The 18,668-nt window shown below is 33.1% G+C and overlaps 1 protein-coding gene across 2 annotated transcripts in view; it reads left to right on the top strand.

Moving 5' to 3' along the window:
- LOC145245798 (disintegrin and metalloproteinase domain-containing protein 10-like) overlaps positions 1–18,422 on the top strand; it is a 317,331-nt gene extending 298,909 nt beyond the window's left edge. For both annotated transcript variants that reach the window (XM_080107440.1, XM_080107441.1), the window contains 5 exons: positions 2,469–2,577; positions 4,768–4,899; positions 8,300–8,439; positions 15,599–15,763; positions 17,616–18,422. In XM_080107440.1, coding sequence (XP_079963566.1) covers positions 2,469–2,577; positions 4,768–4,899; positions 8,300–8,439; positions 15,599–15,763; positions 17,616–17,771 — 702 coding nt within the window. In that variant the 3' untranslated portion in view covers positions 17,772–18,422. The remainder of the gene's footprint in view (positions 1–2,468; positions 2,578–4,767; positions 4,900–8,299; positions 8,440–15,598; positions 15,764–17,615) is intronic.
- Positions 18,423–18,668: the final 246 nt, after the last annotated feature.

Raw genomic sequence — 18,668 nt, 5'->3', positions numbered from 1 at the left:
ACAAAAGACTAATCTGGTTCCTGGAAACAGAGAATCTTATTACAGAATTTCAAACAGGATTCAGGAAAAACCGAAGTTCAATAGACCACATAGTCAGACTTGAAACCTTCATCAGAGAAGCCTTTGTAAGGAAAGAACATTTAACAGCAGTGTTTTTTGACATGGAAAAAGCCTACGATACTGTGTGGAAGTACGGTGTTACAAGGGATCTGAAGGCGCTTGGACTAAAAGGCAGAATGCCAATTTTTATTGAAAATTTTTTAAAAAATAGATGGTTCAGAATAAAGGTTGGCACAGCTCTCTCGGACTTGAAAGAACAAGAGAATGGAGTACCTCAAGGGAGTATACTGTCAGTGACCCTGTTCAGTATCCGAATTAACAACATTGTAAAAAACCTTAACCCTGGGGTAGATTGCTCCCTATATGTGGATGACTTCCTAATATGCTGTAGATCTAGATATATATCTATAATAGAAAGGAAGCTTCAATTGTGCTTAAACAAAGTAATGAGATGGACGGAAGAGAATGGATTTAGATTCTCCAAAAGAAAAACGAAATGCATGCATTTCTGCAAACTAAAGAACATGCATAATGATCCTGTCCTAACCATGGAAGGAATGCCCATACCAGTTACTGACCAGTACAAATTCTTAGGGATTTTATTTGACAAAAAGTTAACATTCATCCCACACATAAACTATCTGAAAAAAAAATGTAACAAAGCTGTAAATCTTTTGAGAGTGGTAGCACATACCGATTGGGGTGCAGACAGGGAAACACTCCTTAAACTTTACAGAGCACTAGTCCGCTCAAAGCTAGACTACGGTTGTTTCATATATGGATCAACCCGAACATCATATATAAAAAGCCTAGACCCTATTCACCATACTGGCCTAAGATTGGCCCTAGGAGCATACAGAACTTCCCCCGTGAACAGTCTATACACGGAAGCACACGAACCCCCACTAGATCTAAGGCGAGAAAAGTTAGCCCTTCAATATTTACTGAAACTGAAGTCTTGCCCAAACAACCCTGCATACCAATGTACCTTCTATCCTAAATATGAAGAACTCTTTAACATGAGAAGAAAAACTATCAAAACGTTCGGGCTCCGAATGAAGGAAAGCATTGAAGAATCGAAAATTCCAATCTCCAGCATTCACAACTTCATACTGCCTAAAACACCCCCATGGACCATGAAACAAGTTGAAATAAAACTCAACCTAAACAAAAAGTCCAAATCTACCACAAACCCTATTGAATACCACGACGAACTTCAACATTTAAAATTACAATATTCAGACTACACCTTTATCTACACAGACGGGTCTAAAAGCAACAATCACACTGGATGTGCAGCAACGTACCATAAAACCACAATGAAGAGAAATCTTCAAAATGAAGCATCTATATTCACTGCAGAGACTATAGCTATCGATCTAGCACTCAACATAATTTCAGAGGAAACTACCAAAAACTTCATCATTCTCACAGATTCTCTATCAGTCCTATTATCTATACAAAATCAAAAACAAGAAAATCCACTAACAACAAAATTAATAGAAAAAATCAATATCCTTTCAACTACTAAAAACATTATTCTTGTCTGGATCCCCAGCCATGTGGGGATCAAAGGCAATGACAGGGCAGATACAGCTGCAAAAAGATCTTCTCACCTTCCAACTGACAATTTTAAGATTCCACATACTGATCTTAGACCCCAGATAAAAGCATACATACAGGAAAAATGGCAACTGCGGTGGAGTCAGCAAGAGGGCAACAAATTATACTCAATCAAACCTGAACTTAAGGAACGATGTCCGGACATCAAGAGATCACGCCGAGAAGATGTGATACTGACTCGGCTGCGCATAGGGCACACCAACTTTACTCATTCTTATATACTAAATGGAGAATCGGCGCCAGAGTGCATCCCATGCCAGGAGACACTCACAGTAAAACATATCCTAGTTGGGTGTGATGACCTTGCCCCAACTAGAAAATTATATTATACAGAAAGCAATATGGAAGACCTTTTTGAAAAGGTCAACTCAGCAAATATTCTAGCATACCTAAGGAAAGTAAATTTATATAAGAAAATTTAAGGAAATTTAAAGTCATCCAAATATACACATCCATGTATAAATACAACATTTAATTTCTTAGTTCAATTTTATAAAAAAAGGGAGGAAAGGCTGAAAAAGTCATTCCCCCCTCCCAATAAAAAAAGTTAAAAAAAAAAAAGGACTCCGGCATTAAATGACCACATAGGTTGATATGCCGTAAAACCAATCAATCAATCAATCAATCAACCAAACACCCGAGCAACGCCGGGCACCCCTGCTAGTTATATATATTTCTTTAAATTTTTATAAAAAAAAATGAATGACATATTTCATATTTTGTTCCCCTCTACTCTTTTTATTCCTTATAGCCAAACCTTTCAAACAAACTTTATATATTTCTAGCATTGCATTGGTCCTGTTTGCCAGAAAATTCTTTGGGACGAATGTTTCTTGACAGCTCCTGATGATGATCATGAAATAGACAGAGAACACCTTTGCTATGTGTCTTGCAGTGAGTACAACATTTTGTTTCTAGTCAATCTTATTATGCAGTCTAAATACAAATTGTATTCGGGATTCTATGTGTTCCATGGGAGTGAATTTTGTCAAAGTAAAGTTAAATGGAATCTATCATTTGGAAAATGGAAACTGCACTAACCCTCTGCAGGTTCAACCAGCTTCCTCCAAAGGAGGAAGTTCTATGGGAGTACAAAATTCACAAGTGGTCTCCAGTCACATGTAGGGGAGATGACGATGTTGGGATTTTGCAACTCTTGCAAGGAAGTGTCGATGTCCTGCTACATTCAGTACCTGGAATTCCCAAATTGGTCACCCATCTGGTACTGACCAGACTCAATATTGCTTAACTTCAGTGATCTAATGAGAACTGGTGTGTCAATGTGATTATGCTGTACAATCATAATCGTGCGGCATAATCTATCATTTACTGATTCTTTACTTAAAAAAATATAGGCCTAAAAAGAAAATCAATTTATAAATATTTGAAGATATTGGAAACTTGAAGCATAAAAGATGAATGCGTTCAGTAATGAATGGCTCAAAATGTGACATAAAATGGAATAACCAATCAGTTTATTTGCTTATAAGCGAACCAACTCCCAACTTGCAAAAAATGTCAATTACGTTATTACCGAGTTAACAACCTGAATAACTTTTTAAACATCCTCAAAGAAGAGAAAATTATTTACAAAAATGTAACAAAATTACTCCCACATTGTGAATAATATTAAAAAATGTCATATTTCTATTTCTAAAACATGTTCGCAAAAAGAAGTACTGTACTTTGGGGTAATTGCACCAAATCTGGGGGTAATTGCGTCAACTAAAAAAAAAAGTGTGCTTTATATGCGTGGTTGCCAAAAGAGCACTTTTAGCTAGTTGGCGCAATTACCCTGGACTTGGCGCAATTACCCCCAAAATATGGTACTGTATATATAACCTTCTTACTTTAAATGGCCCAACAGTTATTGAAATTCAAAATCAATCGGTCATTACGTATGATCTGATTTTATATATCTGATATTGTTTATATTGCTTGCATTGATTAGACTATTCTTCTCATCTTGAGTGTCAATAGTGCAACGTTTTGGCCAGATTATCCTTTGACTTTCCTCAGGCATGTCAGTTGTTGTATAGAAAACAAGAAAAATTACTGGCTCTGTAGATATTTTTGTATATCCGTGAGTTAGTCTCTAATTTATGGTTATAGTTTCGAATTTGTAAGAAAAAAAAATTGGTTGACAAAGGGGAAGCAACTCTAATAAAGATCAACAGGGGGATTATCTCCCTTCCATCGCCGAAATTTTAAGGGTGTACAATTAGCTCTCAAATGTTACTAAATTCCAGGCTTGGTCTGTTTAGTAATTTTTCTTTTTATAGCATACTAGCGGGGGTACCCGGCATTGCCTGGATATTTGGAGGTGTAAAAGAAAGAAAAAAGTTTTAGTAGGAAGGTAGGGTTGAACCCCGAAGCCTTGACACGAAGGCGGAAACGAAATGGAAAAAAAAACCCTCTGAGACCTAACCATATCGGCCATGAAGGGAGAGGAAATGATAAGTGTCTTAAGTTACCATTTATAAAGTGAAATCGACAGGTGCGAGAAAGTTAAGTCGCGCGATGTTTGACCTAGTTTTGCGCTGCAGCCAGTTTTTGTTTCCCCTGCCCCATCATTCGCTTTTTTTATACTGAAAAGCGTAGTGAAGACGCGGCGGTTGAAAATAGCATGTAAAAGTCAGGCAAATTAAAGATAGCTGCAACCCCCATTCTTAAGTTGTAGATATTATGATTTAGACAGCATATAACAAGTTTTAAGGAGTAAGCCGACCAAGAAGCGTGGTGAAAAAAGCCTTTTGCGGACATACACAAAAAATGCGCGCACACACACACACACACATTTTCGCTTTTATATATAGATATACTGTCTCCGTGAGTCATCTGCAAGTTGAAGGGCCAGACGACTCTGAGGCAGCACATACGCATGGAACCTGTAACGTTGCACAAATAACATCTAAGATGAGAGCAACAGTCATGTGAGATGGTCCAAAATCCGATCTATATGAGTGATATAAACAATGAGCCTTCATCTAAAAAATTCAGAACTTTAAAATCTGATATTGTTGTTTCCTTTTTTATTTCTTACCTGTAAAAATTGCTTTTAATTTTCTGAATGTATCTTTGCAGGAAATAATGTGACTGGCGACTGCATCAGTTCAAAAGACAGTTCTGCTGTAAACAAAAAAGTAAATTTACCTTTCAAGAATTTGCTGTTAGAAATCAACAAAAATAAAGGAATTCCTCTGAAACTACCTGCAGGTATTTTGAAAATTAACAATTTTCCAATGAACAACTGTATATGTTTTTTTTTTTTTTTTTCAAGCTGGAGGGGAGGGGGCATTCTACTGGATGCCAGACATTCACCTGCAAACTCGTATATTCAAAACGAGAGATCTTTCTAAGATTCTAAGTGTCTCTTTAAGTGCAATTACAATATGTACAAGGTTTCCAGACTTTTTTGTGCAGGCATTTAAAATTGTTGTAGACTCTTGACAATTCAGCAGTATGTTATTGCTATACATCTTATGAGATGACTAACCAATTTTTATGATTTTAGGTTCAAATGAACAGCTAGAGCAGGAATTGGAATAAACCGTCCTAAAACCTGATTGTCACAGCTGGTGAATTTCAAAAATGCAATCTCGATGTAAGGACAATTTAAAAGAATGATCTGCAATAAAATTCTGTTTTTAAACTTGGAAAAAATGCTGCAGAATGAAATGCTTCAGACCGCTTTTGGACCATCTCCCTATAATTAAGCAGCAGTTTTTGAGTTACATAAGACTCAAGGAAGGCAGGGAATCTGTGAGGGATAATGAGAGGTGTGGGAGGAGTAAGAAAGTCAGAATACCAGAGTTGATTGATCAAATAAAGAATTTCATAGATAAGGACCGCCCTGTATCTATAGAGAAAATAAGTGTATAGTTTAATATCAGTGTGGAAACAGTACATAAAATTATTTGCGAGGAACTAATGATGCGGAAAATTTGCACATAGTTTGTCATGAGGGTGCTCAGAGAAGATCAGAAAGAAAGACGTCATGACAGCAGGAAGATGTTGATCAATTTACATTCCACAGTTCTTGATGCTCTGGTGACTTGCAATGAAAGCTGGATTTACTGCTATGATCTACAGACCAAGAGACAAAATTCCCAGTGGAAGAATGCTGGCTCTCTGACCCAAGAAGGTCAAAGAGCAAATCCATACAGAAATTTAAGATGAATCTATTTTTTTGACAGCACAGGCATAATCTAAATGCACTGGCTGCCCACTGGACAGACAGTCAACAAGGAATACTATGTTGAGGTATTAAGGGAGTTCAGGAAGAGATTCCGTTGGAAGAAGCTATCACTCTTCAAATTTGGTCAGTGGCATTTTCACCTCATCCTCCCTATAGTCCAGACCTTGCTACCTGTGATTTTTTTTTTGTTATTCCCTAAACTCAAGGAAAACCTTAGAGGCTGTCATCCTGAGACAATTGAAAAGATGGAAGATGCTGTAACACCGGTCATTGACACGCTCGCACAAGAGAACTTTCATGAGGCCTTTCAGAAGTTGTTGGAATAGTACAACAAGTGCAATACAGCCGGAGGAGATTACTTCAAAGGGGACTAAAGGTTCATGTATGTAGTATCAATAAAAGTGCGCATACGAAAAAAGTCTGGAAACTTATTGAAGGCATTTCATATGCATGTATATGTGTGTGTAAACGCAATAACTATTGCCTTTTTCTTTTTGGTTCCTGACACTTCTGGACTCATAATGTATTGAAGACAACCATTTCAGTTTTAATTACATTTTACCTATCTTGTATAATCAAGCTCCATTTCCTGGAACATGTGTGGCAGCAGAACCCAGGTGCAGTGGATAGAGGCATTGAGTCTTTACGGTTCTAGGTGAGCATTGTCTGAAGATAGCAGTTTTAGTCCTGCCAAAACGTGGTGAGGCAACAACAATTAACCCTAACCCTAACTTAACCACTATGGAAGGCAGTAATTACTGGGGATAAGTTACAAGACTCAGCATTCCTATCCGGTCATGGTTAATCACCTGGAGAAGGCCAGAGGGTGAGTTGGCCGAAACGTGGTGAAACAACAACTATAAAAATTAGGACGACAGTTCGAAAAAAAGAATGAATGCACAAATTATGAAGCCTTATCTCAAAGGATTGCAAAAATAATAATAAAAAAAAATGTGCTTGTGTTTATCTTTTTTGTGCTCTCTTGATCTTGGTGAATTCATCTTGTGGAGTATCCAGCTTGAGGCAACATTACCTGGACAAGATGCACCATTCATCGGATAAGCCGGTGTGTAGCTATACTGAGGGAATCCTGTTTGGTCTTCTATGTTATTTTGAATTTTGGTCAGAGTTTACTTGTCGGATGAATTATCCTCATGCCAAGTTGTCCTGATGTGCTTTGAATTTGGAGAATTGGTTCAGATATCGGTTCAGATATCACATTTTTTTTTCTTCACTTTAAAAAAAATATCAAATTCTTTCCTGAACACTTATGTATAATATATCTTCATTGCATTTTTTAATAAATTATTATTCTACATTGGCATTGTGTGACTTAACAAAACGTATAAGGTGGGTTTTTTTTTATTATTAAGGCGGTAAACTTTAAATTGACAATTCATCATGAAGAGACTGACACTCGAGTAGTGTTGTAAATTGTTCAAATTTGATGAACAAATAATTTAACAAAATGAACCTGTCAAATGACTCTCGCTCATGCAATTTAACACCATTAAATTATTTTTTCCGGATATGTAAAGTCTCATGTCTGCACTGATAAACCAGACACAATAAACCACTTAAAAGACTACCTTCGATGTGTTATTTAATATTTTGTGAAAATTGGACCCTCTAAAGTTTGCCATATACGCACGAGCCGCATGCCTGAAATTGTATGTAAATTATAAATGCCAAAAATTAGTCTTTGGGAGTAAACCACATATTTGTATGATAAAAATATTTTTCTGTAATTTATTTCAATTTAAAGTTTGCCGCCTATAAAAAAAGAACCTATAGCATCTTGTTATAATTAATTAAAAGTAGACAAAATAATCGTATCAAAACATATTTTCTTACATTTTATGATTTTCATTGGTCCTGATGATGTAATAAGGATCCTAGAAAGAACAAGAACATAAGCCAATTGTGAGACTGCATAGCTCTGCTTAACAAGTTAGCGATGGGCCAGTTTTATCAGGCATCACTTATTTGCACTGTATGAAGTATTTCCAAAGTTATCCTATGGAAACCTTTAAAATTATCTGAAATTGTGTATGTCGGTTATGGTTACCAAAAATGTTCAAATCTGTACATCAAATTTGGAAAAATGTTTTTACAATGAATAAAGTCAAAATTATCACCAAAAGTGATTTTCACCTTTTCTGTGATCTTGATATCCCCAAATTAAATCAGTTTTAAATTAGACCTTCACTGATATTTTTGACAAATTTAGTGCTTAAGCAGTATCAAAACTGTACAAATATAAGTATGAACAGAGGTTATAAGTATTTCATATAGATTCATTATTTTTATTAGTGTATATGATTAGATGTATAAAAGAAAAAAAATAAAATTTTTTAAAACTTCAAACAGCTTACAAGTATTTTATAAATTTTTTTTTTATTACTACAAAAATTTTAGGATCTCCTTGTGACAACTTCCGTGGCTATTGTGATGTCTTCCACCGATGTCGAAGAGTTGATGCTGAAGGACCTCTTGCTCGTTTGAAGAATTTGATATTCAATCCGGAAACTCTTCAGACAATTAGAGAATGGATAATTGTATGTATTTTGCTTTTTGTCACATTTTTTTTTGTTTTTGTTTATTTCCTTAAATATGCTTTTTCAATTGTATTTCACCTTTTATTAATACCAATCCTTTTATTTATTTTATGAAGTTCAATATGTTACGGGGAGATGGGGGTTGCAGGTGGCAGAGGTGGAGGGGTGGCTGACCGAACTTGCAAAGATGCCAGCAAAGGAAAGCCTGTCAGATCCTAGGTCAAGGCAGCAATCCTGGATTCAGGTGCCCCAGGAATGACGTCAAAGAAGTCAAAATGGGAGACAGAATCCCCAGGTGTGGATCAGTGGGACAGACCAACATTTTGAACAATGCATGGTGGAATGTTCTGACGTTATCCATGCCAATAAAAGAGAGGCAGCAGACAGTGATGAGAGAAGAGAAACAGCAACCATGGAGAGTAAAGCGGACACATTATCTGTCATTTTGCACACATACCAAACCCCACGACCTCTCCATGCTGTCAGCGTTGTCACTAGAAAATAAACATTATTTTCAAATCAAGCATTCCTGTACATATTATTTAAAAGTACAAAGACTTTTGTGTTTACGTTTATTATGGAGGTGCACTTAATTGTACAGGTTTCAAACAAACCATGATTAGCAATCTGGCTGGTTTTATGAATTATACAACAGACGTATAATCTCCCTCCCTCCCAATCTCTGTAACAGATGCATGTTAAATGTAACTACAGAACATATACAAATAGATGAGAAAACAACTATATTCCCAATTCCAAGGTGTTATTTATCTTATTTCTTTCAACATGTCAAAACGTCCACTCTTGACAGTATCTGTTTCGTAGCACAGAAACAATCATATAATTATGTTAAGTTTGAATATTTCCCGCACTGACTCTTAAAAAAAAAAATAAGAACTTTTTAACTTTAAAAAGAACATAAAAATAAATGGGCATGATCACATAAATCTAAAGAATATTTGCATCGTGTTATGATATTGTATGGATATAACTTTTCCTTATTCTTTTAATCAACACTAAAAATATCTACTTTAATAATTTTTATTTATTTTGAAATAACTAATATTATCTAAAATTACATCACCAATAGTTAAATCTACAATGAGTCTATTTGGGTTTTTAATAGAAAAACTAACTTTTATTTCATCGATATGTTTATGTTTTTAATCTTTTTATTTATTTTTTTAGTACATCTAAACATATTAGTCATTAACCTAATTATTAAAATGACTATGTATTTATGTTAGGAATACAAATATGTTTTAACATTTATTGTCAGATACAATTTTAGTTAGACTGTAAAAAATTTTTTCTTAAAAGAAATCTCTTCATCGCCATCAACATGCTATTTTCAAATTCAGTGTAGGGGACATAACTCGGACATTAGTTTTTTTTTTTTTTTTTTAAATTGTCATTCCACCTCAAACAAGGCACAAAGCTATTTAGTCGTGAGGGGCTACTATTTGGGACCAGATTTGCAGGGATACTATTTATGGAGTTTGCCAGCAAGATGTCTACTCACTTTGCACTCAAATTATTGCATGTCAGTACAGTCAGGGAAGAATGAACCCGAAAGGGAATTCCAAGTTGCAGCAGTCTGAGAGAAAATGCTATTTGAGTAGAACGCTTTACGGCATCTAGGGATCTCTACAGTGTAGGGGTGGGATTTTATTGCTTGTCAGATTTGTTGAGAGTATCGTCATCGAGGGGTTACGGAGTTTGTCAGTGCACTTGCTATTGAAATACTTATAAAACAGACACGTTTCGGCGATGGGACAGAGGTTGGAGTTTAGTTGATAGTTCAGGATCTATCAGGTGGGGGACTCTTTTTTTTAACCCTGTCTAGGAGCAGGAGACTAGTGACAGATGCACCAGCAATACTCTATGCATAGGTGAATCATGGCCTTGTAGAGATACAGGATACTCTCGGGTGTGAGTAGCCTTTTAGCATCGTAGAGAAAGCCTACTGCCTCGCAGCAGCCTTGGCAATTGTGAATGTTAACCCTAGGAGCTTGAGGGAAGTACATTCAGGCAGTATCTCATTAGCCATGGCAATCAGTGGTTGAGAAGTTTTTGCAATTATTACAGGAAATAAGTTTAGTCCTGGCAGCATTGAACGTTACTAACCAGTTTCGGCCCCATTCCATTACAGAGTCTTCCTTTTAGAGTTTTAGGAATTTCCTTAGATATGTATTCGTTAGTTTTACCTTCATATGTGTTTATAAAATATAAAAATATTAAAAATATAGTCTATTATCCCTCTTGTTTATCTCGATTATTTTCTTTTTTTTTGTTAATGATATTTTATGAATTAAAATTGTGAAAATTAAAGGTTATTTTTCACTAATCATGCTATTATATGGATTCCTTATTTATGTTCTTATCAATTATTTAATTTACTCATCCTTTTAAAAATCGAATAAAACCAATTATATAAATCCTTACTTTACATATTATATTAAAAAAAATAACCAAGTCACATATGGGAATAAATACTGATTTCTATGTAAACAAAAAATTTTTTTTTTTTTTTTTTTTTTGCAAATATAAGCTCAGAGGATATATATATATACTTAATTATATATATATATATTCTTAATTATATTTATTAAATATCAAAAAGAAAAAAAAAAGGGACACAAATAAAGATAAGTAAAAAAACAAAACAATAGATCTTACATTTAAAAGTGATAAAGTCATGCATAAAATTTGATGGGGTATCGTATCTCAGTGGAAAACATCAGGCTGCCGATTGGCTGGTTATGAGTTCAATCCTTGTTAAAAGTTTAGCCATGCTCAAGACAGGGATAGCTAGAAGCACATGTTCATGGATTACTTTTGTTCATGGAAAAAATATTTAACAAATATTTAAATAAATAATATTTAAATATTTAATAAATGAATTAATAGATATAAAAAAAAAATATGCCCCCCCTCCAAAAAAATGGAGGGGGGGATGCAAGTAAGCAATGGAAAGGTAACTCAGGTAAGCATAACAATTACATACAACAGAATCGCTAATAATAATAAAAAATAAATTTAAAAAAAACCCAATAGATCTTATATATATAATTTGCTTCTTGAATAAAAATAAAATATCAGCCCTATATTTTTTAACAGGATATGCGTTTTATAAATTTGTAGTAATTAACACAATAACAAATAATTTCTTAAAGTCAAAGTTGTTTTTTCCGTGAAATAAGTGTTTAAATTTTAAAATAAAATATGTATAAAATATGTGTATATGCTAAAGTACAACACAATATAAAACAACTACACAAATATTTAGTTATTTAAAATTAATATATTGGCAATGGAATTTGCCTTATAAAAGTATTTGATACATATTTTAAAATTCAAACTAAACTTATTTCACGGAAAACACAACTTTGAGGTTCATATCATGTGCGGCAAGTGTATTCTTCCAACATTTGAAAGTAATATCGCAGACAATTTACCATCATGGCAAAGAAAAAAAAATGAATAAAATTGTATAAACTGATGCATGTATAAAATGTATAAACTGATTTGATCTTGGTCTTTTATCTTATGTTTGTCTATCATTTTTCAATTCTCTTCCATCTACATACACACTGATAAATATACTGAAGTTAAAAATATAGAAATGCTATTTTCCTGTCTAAATATATATGCAGGGGGAAAAATTGGCTCTAATATCAATTAGGGGAATCTTAACATTTGCTCTTTCTCGCAGTAAAAATTGTAAATTATGTTTATATGAAAACTACCAAATCATAAACTTGAAAACAAATAAAACAACAAAAAATATGAAACAAGAATTCATAACCAAATAGTAGTAAATAAATATGAGTAGAAAAAAATGAACCTTTGGTTTTGTTCTTGGCAGTGTTGTAACTCTCGCGCCCCTTATTTTGTCCTTTAGTCTTCAGATTTCATGAGCAATGTTTCTGACAAAGAGGAAAAAATTGCAGTTTCATCTTGGTTAGAATCTTTCATCTACATTTATGGTTAGCAAGTTTGTGACCTTGAAGTAGTTTTTTTGTTAAACCTTCTGACATTAAGTGGCTCCATGTCTTGTCTGGAGCGATTTCAATTTTAAAAAAATGCAAACGCATAAACAAATACATGTTTTATTATTTAAACCCAGATTAATTGTCCAAATAATTGTATATAAAACAATAAAAAAATTTTTTTTTTGATTAAGAAATGATTATCACAAATCAACAGTAGTTAACGAGAAATTGAATAAAAAGAATGTATATATTATTAAAAAGTTGCGATGCTTTACGAGTTTGTTTGTAGCAAATAGAAACATGATTAGTTAACAACAAAAGAGGCAGAATCAATTCACTGGTCGGTATGTCACAAAAAAATAACATCACAAACATTAATTAATGAGAAACGAATTACCTTATACCTTTATAGTCCGTCCCACTTTATTAGTTAAAAATCATTAAAACCATTTCTCCCCTAAAATTTGAAAAAAACGAAACAAAAACATGGCTGCCTGTTTACGGTTTAGCTATTTCATTTTATAATTAAAAAAAAAAAAAAAAGTCACGTTGAGAGGAGACTAAATTCTTTTTTTTTTTTTCTTATTATAATTTCTTTTAAAAATTTAAAACTAATGTGTAAGTGAATTGCCATCTGTTCCTTAATTCATATAAAAAAATTATTCAGAAAAGACAACAAAACAAAATGTGTTGTGTGTTGAAAAAAAATCTAAATTTTTTAAATCAATTCTTTTTAGCTTTAAAAGGTTAAAAAATAATTTGCTAAAAAATTGTTTTAAATTCGTTATTTTATTTTTTATTTAATTTTTAATTAAAATTCTACTTGATAATTTTTCCTGATTTTTGGTGTAGCTATCTATTTCTGCTTAATGTAAAAGTAAAGTTTTCTGTTAATTTATTTGTAACTGTTATTTTCATTTGTGCTTAATCTATAATATAAATCTCACCTGTTTAATGTATGTATGTTTCGCAAAAACTTTTGCCAGAAGTGACTGATTTTCACAAGATCAGTATCGTTTTGAAGCTTGACCCGTCAGATGACAAATATCGAACAATTGGCTAAATCATTAGTTCCTTCACCCTCAACTCGGCACTTTTCTACAGGGAGTGGTAGCAAAAAATCATTCCTTCATGACAATGTAGCCTTACACACATGCGCAAAAAAAAAAACGTTCGTCCTTGATTTGGTTTAAATATTTAAAAAAAAAACAACCTAATTTCGCTCACACAATCATAGACCAGTTGTTATAGTAGCAGCATCATTATTTTAAGATTTCTTGTTCGAGTTGAGATATCAGAATATATATATAGAAGAGATGTTGCGAGTTTGTCTCTGATGTATCGTTATTTTCATGGAAAGTGTTCAACTGAGCTTCAATCTATGGTCCCCCCTCGCCAAACTTTCACAAGAAACACTCGTCTAGCTGTAAACACTATCAATAATTCCCCCCACTCTTTATCTGTGTCTAAACCTAAACGTAGATTCCATGAACAAAGCTTCTTTCTTAGAACTGCACGCCTGTGGAATTGTCTTCCGTTTTCCTGCTTTCCGGCTGACTACAATATGGTTGTCTTCAAGTCTAATGTAAATAAGTTCTTGATGAGCCGTTCCATATAAGTTATCAAATTTACCAAATTTTCATTACTAATGATTACTATATTGTCCAATTTCTACTGTACACTCTTTAACCCTTATCCTTGAGTGGCCTCTTGGCCTTGTTAATGTGGTGATGCCTATGTAAAAAAAAAAAAAAAAAATTTTTTTTTTCGATTTTTAAAGTTTTGATATTGAAACGGTTATTTATGCCATTTTTTGTTCGTTTTTTTTTTTTTTTTTTTAAAATTTTTTAATTGCATTCGCTGTGTTTTTTTTGGGTTTTTTTTCCGATTTTTTAAAGAAGTTTTAACATCGTTCGCTTATTTTTCAATTTTTGCATCACGTTTGCTGTTTTTTTTTTTTAATATTTAAATAGGGTTATTATGTTCGCTTATTTATTTTCCATTTTGTTTTGATCCCCCCCCCCTCACCACGCCGGGTACCCTCGCTAGTAACATATAAGCACCAAAAAATAAAAATTCACGAGCAATATGAACAGGGACAAATACATTGTGAGAGCTGCTGGAAAGAAGGTGGGTTCCCTTCATCGTACTAGAAGACTATTCACACCTCTACAAAGTCACCATTTGCTCATGCATGGAGTATTGTTGCCACATCTGGGCTGGTGCATCTACCACTAGTCTCTCTCTCTTTTGGATAGGGTCCAAAAAAAAAAAAGACTCTTCAATCTAATTGCTTCCACTTTGTCTACTAAGCTCCAACTCCTGTTTCATCACTGCAATGTTGCATCCCTGTGCCTGTTTTACAAGTATTTTAATGGAATGTGCACTGATGAACTCCTTGCCCTTATGCCTCCTCAATGTACATATCCCCGACAAACCCACTTAGCAACAAAATCACATCCCTTCACTGTTGAGGTCCTTAAATGCCAGATTGTTTTTTACTCTAATAGAACAACTATACTTTGGAATTCTTTTTCTGCTACCCGCTCCCTGTCTAATATGCAGAAGTTTAAATGTAATGTAAACCAACATCTTTTCATCTTTCCTAGGCCTGGCCCCAAATAGCCTATTACGTCCAAGTGGCGATATATCTTGTTAGAGATGAACATGAGTAAAAAAAAAAAAAATAAATAAAAAAAAAAATAGGAAATAAGCTATCTAAATAAATAATAACAGAGTCTAAATAATCATTTAGACTCTGTTAGCTTTAGTGCAAAGAGACAAACCTGCCCCCAGCTTGAGGGTAAAGATTAATAGGATGGAATTGAAAGATGAGGCACATTATGATAATACTAACATAGAAGGAGAAGGCCAAGGAATCTTAGGAGGAAATGATAAAAAATGGATTTGAGAAAAAGAGGGATAAATGAAGACCTGACCAGAGATAGGTTAGACAGCATGTAAAACAGATGTCATCATCAAATATGGTGATAAAAACAATAGAGGAGCGTGCTTGGGTTAGTAGATATATCAGACAAACCAATCTTTAAAGAGACCCCACCCGCAGTGTTCAATCCTCTGGAATTAAAAAAACAAACAAAACATATTACCACACTTTTGAAAGTCTATGAAACTGCAGTAAATCATTTTCCTTTCTTCTTCAGATCCACTGGTGGGCTGTAATGCTGATGTGCATAGTTTTGGTGCTATTTATGGCTGCTTTTATTAAAGTCTGTGCAGTGCATACCCCAAGCAGTAAACCATCTGGACGCAGACCCAGCCTTCAACCAAGACGGACCCTCAACCGACAGCCTCCACCCAGACATCAAGTATGCCAGCACTGTACCTACGACGGGCGCAGTTTTTATACTAGTTTAATGAATACTGACTGATTGCTTTCTCTCTTTTTTCTCTTTCTTCTGTTGCTGCTGTATTGAAAAGTGAAAGGATCTGTTGGAAATGCCTTGACTTGAGGCTAAACAAGTAAGCTGCAATTGCACTGTACGCATCAGCCAAATGCTAGTAGAAATCCCTGGAAACCTTCTTTCCCCCGTTTCATCCAGGCACTTTAACTTTCCTCATGTCCTCTTTTCTCTCTACACAATGTAGATCCTTTATAATGCAATTTGTGATTAACAAAAAAATACTTAATTCTCTTAGAAAAAAAGAAAAAGAATGAGTCAGGAGAATGTGTTACTGTTTTGCGTGTTTACTGTGCAGCGCAAGAATTGACCAGACAATCCTGAGTCAGTAGATTTTACTGTGTGTATCTGCTGGTGGATATGGATGCAACACATAAGCTCAAGTTATGGTATTTCTACTAAATATTACTGTGAGGTAATCTTGAATTCATGGGTTGAATACATTCCAACCAGCAGATGAATACAATCAAATCTAATAGAAAAAAAGAAAAGAAAAATACAGGGTAAATCTCTATTAATTCACTTCAACAAAAAAGGTTTTATATATATATATATATATATATATATATATATATATATATATATAAAACTAAAACTGACTCGATTAACGTTTGTTTACTTGAAGCTTTTTTTCTTACATCTTTTAATCACGCAAAATACAAGCTAAAATGCTTTAGTACTGCAGTTCTTTTAATTAGTTGTAATTTGTAATTAACTGAATAAGTCACTAATTTCTCAATTAGCCATCTATGTATTTCTCTAATGTTGCTCTAACCACTAATAGTTTTTCATGCCTTTGTGAACACTAAGAGAAAGAGTGCCTATGTTGTCAGTATCATCTAATTTCTGTACGTTTGTTTGTATACACCACAGATATGTAAATTAGATGGCACAATAATAAGTCTATTTGTTTATATAGTATCCATAAGCATACTATATAAATAAATACTTATTATTGTTATGCAGAAAGAATGTCAACAAATATGTCAAAGGTTGTAAGTTTTCAAATGAAATCCAAGCAGAATAAATAGTGTCAATTTTTGTAACTAAACATGTCATAGGTAAATCTCACACATATATATATATATATATATATACATTAGCATTTCAGCCCGGCATTGCCCAGGTGTTTGGCAGTGTATGTTGAGCAAAAAAAAAAAAAGCAGCCAATTTTTTTAAATTTGACTCCTATTATGGCCCCTTAAAATTTATTGTTTTGGGCTCAAATCATGCTCCCAGTTCTGGACTTGTATCGAGGCGATGGTTGAAAGTGAAGGTAGCTATATTGAATAGACATCAGCTTTACTACTTAATCAAGTTACCTGAATTTTTTTTTTTTTTTTTTTCAATAAAAGTTTTAAAATAAAGCTGCAGTGTTGTTTTGTTTAGGCGACATTTTTATTATTCTACTCTGTATTTATTGATCCATCAAAAATTCAAACAAGAAATTATAATGAATAAAAATCCTTAATGCATGGATTTTTAAAGATAAGCTCATTTCATTAGAGAATAAACACAATGAAAAGAGTTTATCTTTCCAAATTTATGGGTCAATAATTTTTATTATAATTTCTTTTTTGAATTTTTTATGGATCAATAAATATTGTAATTTATTCAATTTTATTTTCCATCTCCAATTTTTCCTATTTCTGTAATTGCACTATCTATATTAAGCTTATTATTTTAATAGCTTCTAATTTTAAGATGATATTCATCTTTATAATTTATATAAAACTTAATTTTTAATTTTTCTTTTCAGACTCCTCCTCCTCCATATCCTGGTGAGTCTATTCAAGGCCTACGACCTGGTCATGGTAGAGGACCTCGTTATGACTCGCACGGATCTAAAGGACCTCGGACAAAAGGCGGATATCGAGAAAAAGAAGTTGAAATGAGAAACTACCCTCGCACCTGAGTGATGCATTTTATCCCACCTCCAAAACTACCACCAACTATATATATATATATATATATATATATATATATATATATATAATTATTGGGAAGTTTTGTTTTCTAATTATGTATCATATTGCAAAGTATATGAAACTTATTTGAAATTTTTAACAGCGTTTCTAGTCCAGCCATAAATTGCAAAAAATATTTAATATTTTCAAAACTTTATACTGCCATAAGATTAAGAATTGAAAATCTGCATACTAAAATTAGAACTTGGCATAGAATACAAAAACAAACTATGCTAGGTCATGTGACCACTTTGCTAAATTATGATTGGCTGAAATATTTTGGTGAGAAATACAAGCATTCCTTTTTAAATTGTCAGTATGAATGTTTTGTTTTTATATATTTTCTATGGTTTTAAAGTGACCATTTTAATGTGGCTGTTATGTATTATTTGCAATCTAATACATAGTTACAAAAAAAAAGTAAAAAGTGGAAAAAAAAATTGACAAATTATAAATAAAACCTTTTTTAAACATTAAAAAATATAAACCAATTTTCTATTATCGGGAATCCCAGCTCATCTTTAAATTGAAGGACGGTTGAAAGTGTTTTTGTTTTTGTTTTGTTTTTATTTTATTATTTTTTTTAAAACAATTTTTGCCAGACAAAAATAGGAAAAAATGAAAAAAAAAAAGAAGAAAAATAACTTTGAACTTTATTCGTATAAAATAAAAAAAAATAATTAAAAAAAAAAATAGACTGACTACTTTTTTCGTACATATGTAAATAAGAGCCAGTATGTTTTTTGAAGGGGGTCGGGGTATTGTTCAATCATTGTAAAATTTTCTATAAAAAAAGAAAAAAAATAATACAAAGAAAACGTGACAATAAAAAAAGCAAAGACAAT

Source organism: Euprymna scolopes, chromosome 23 (genome assembly GCF_053919585.1).
Source record: "Euprymna scolopes isolate OS-2025 chromosome 23, ASM5391958v1, whole genome shotgun sequence".
In the NCBI taxonomy this organism is placed as follows: domain Eukaryota; kingdom Metazoa; phylum Mollusca; class Cephalopoda; order Sepiida; family Sepiolidae; genus Euprymna; species Euprymna scolopes.
Note: the sequence above shows the minus strand (reverse complement) of the source record. Positions and strands in the feature narration are given on the sequence as shown.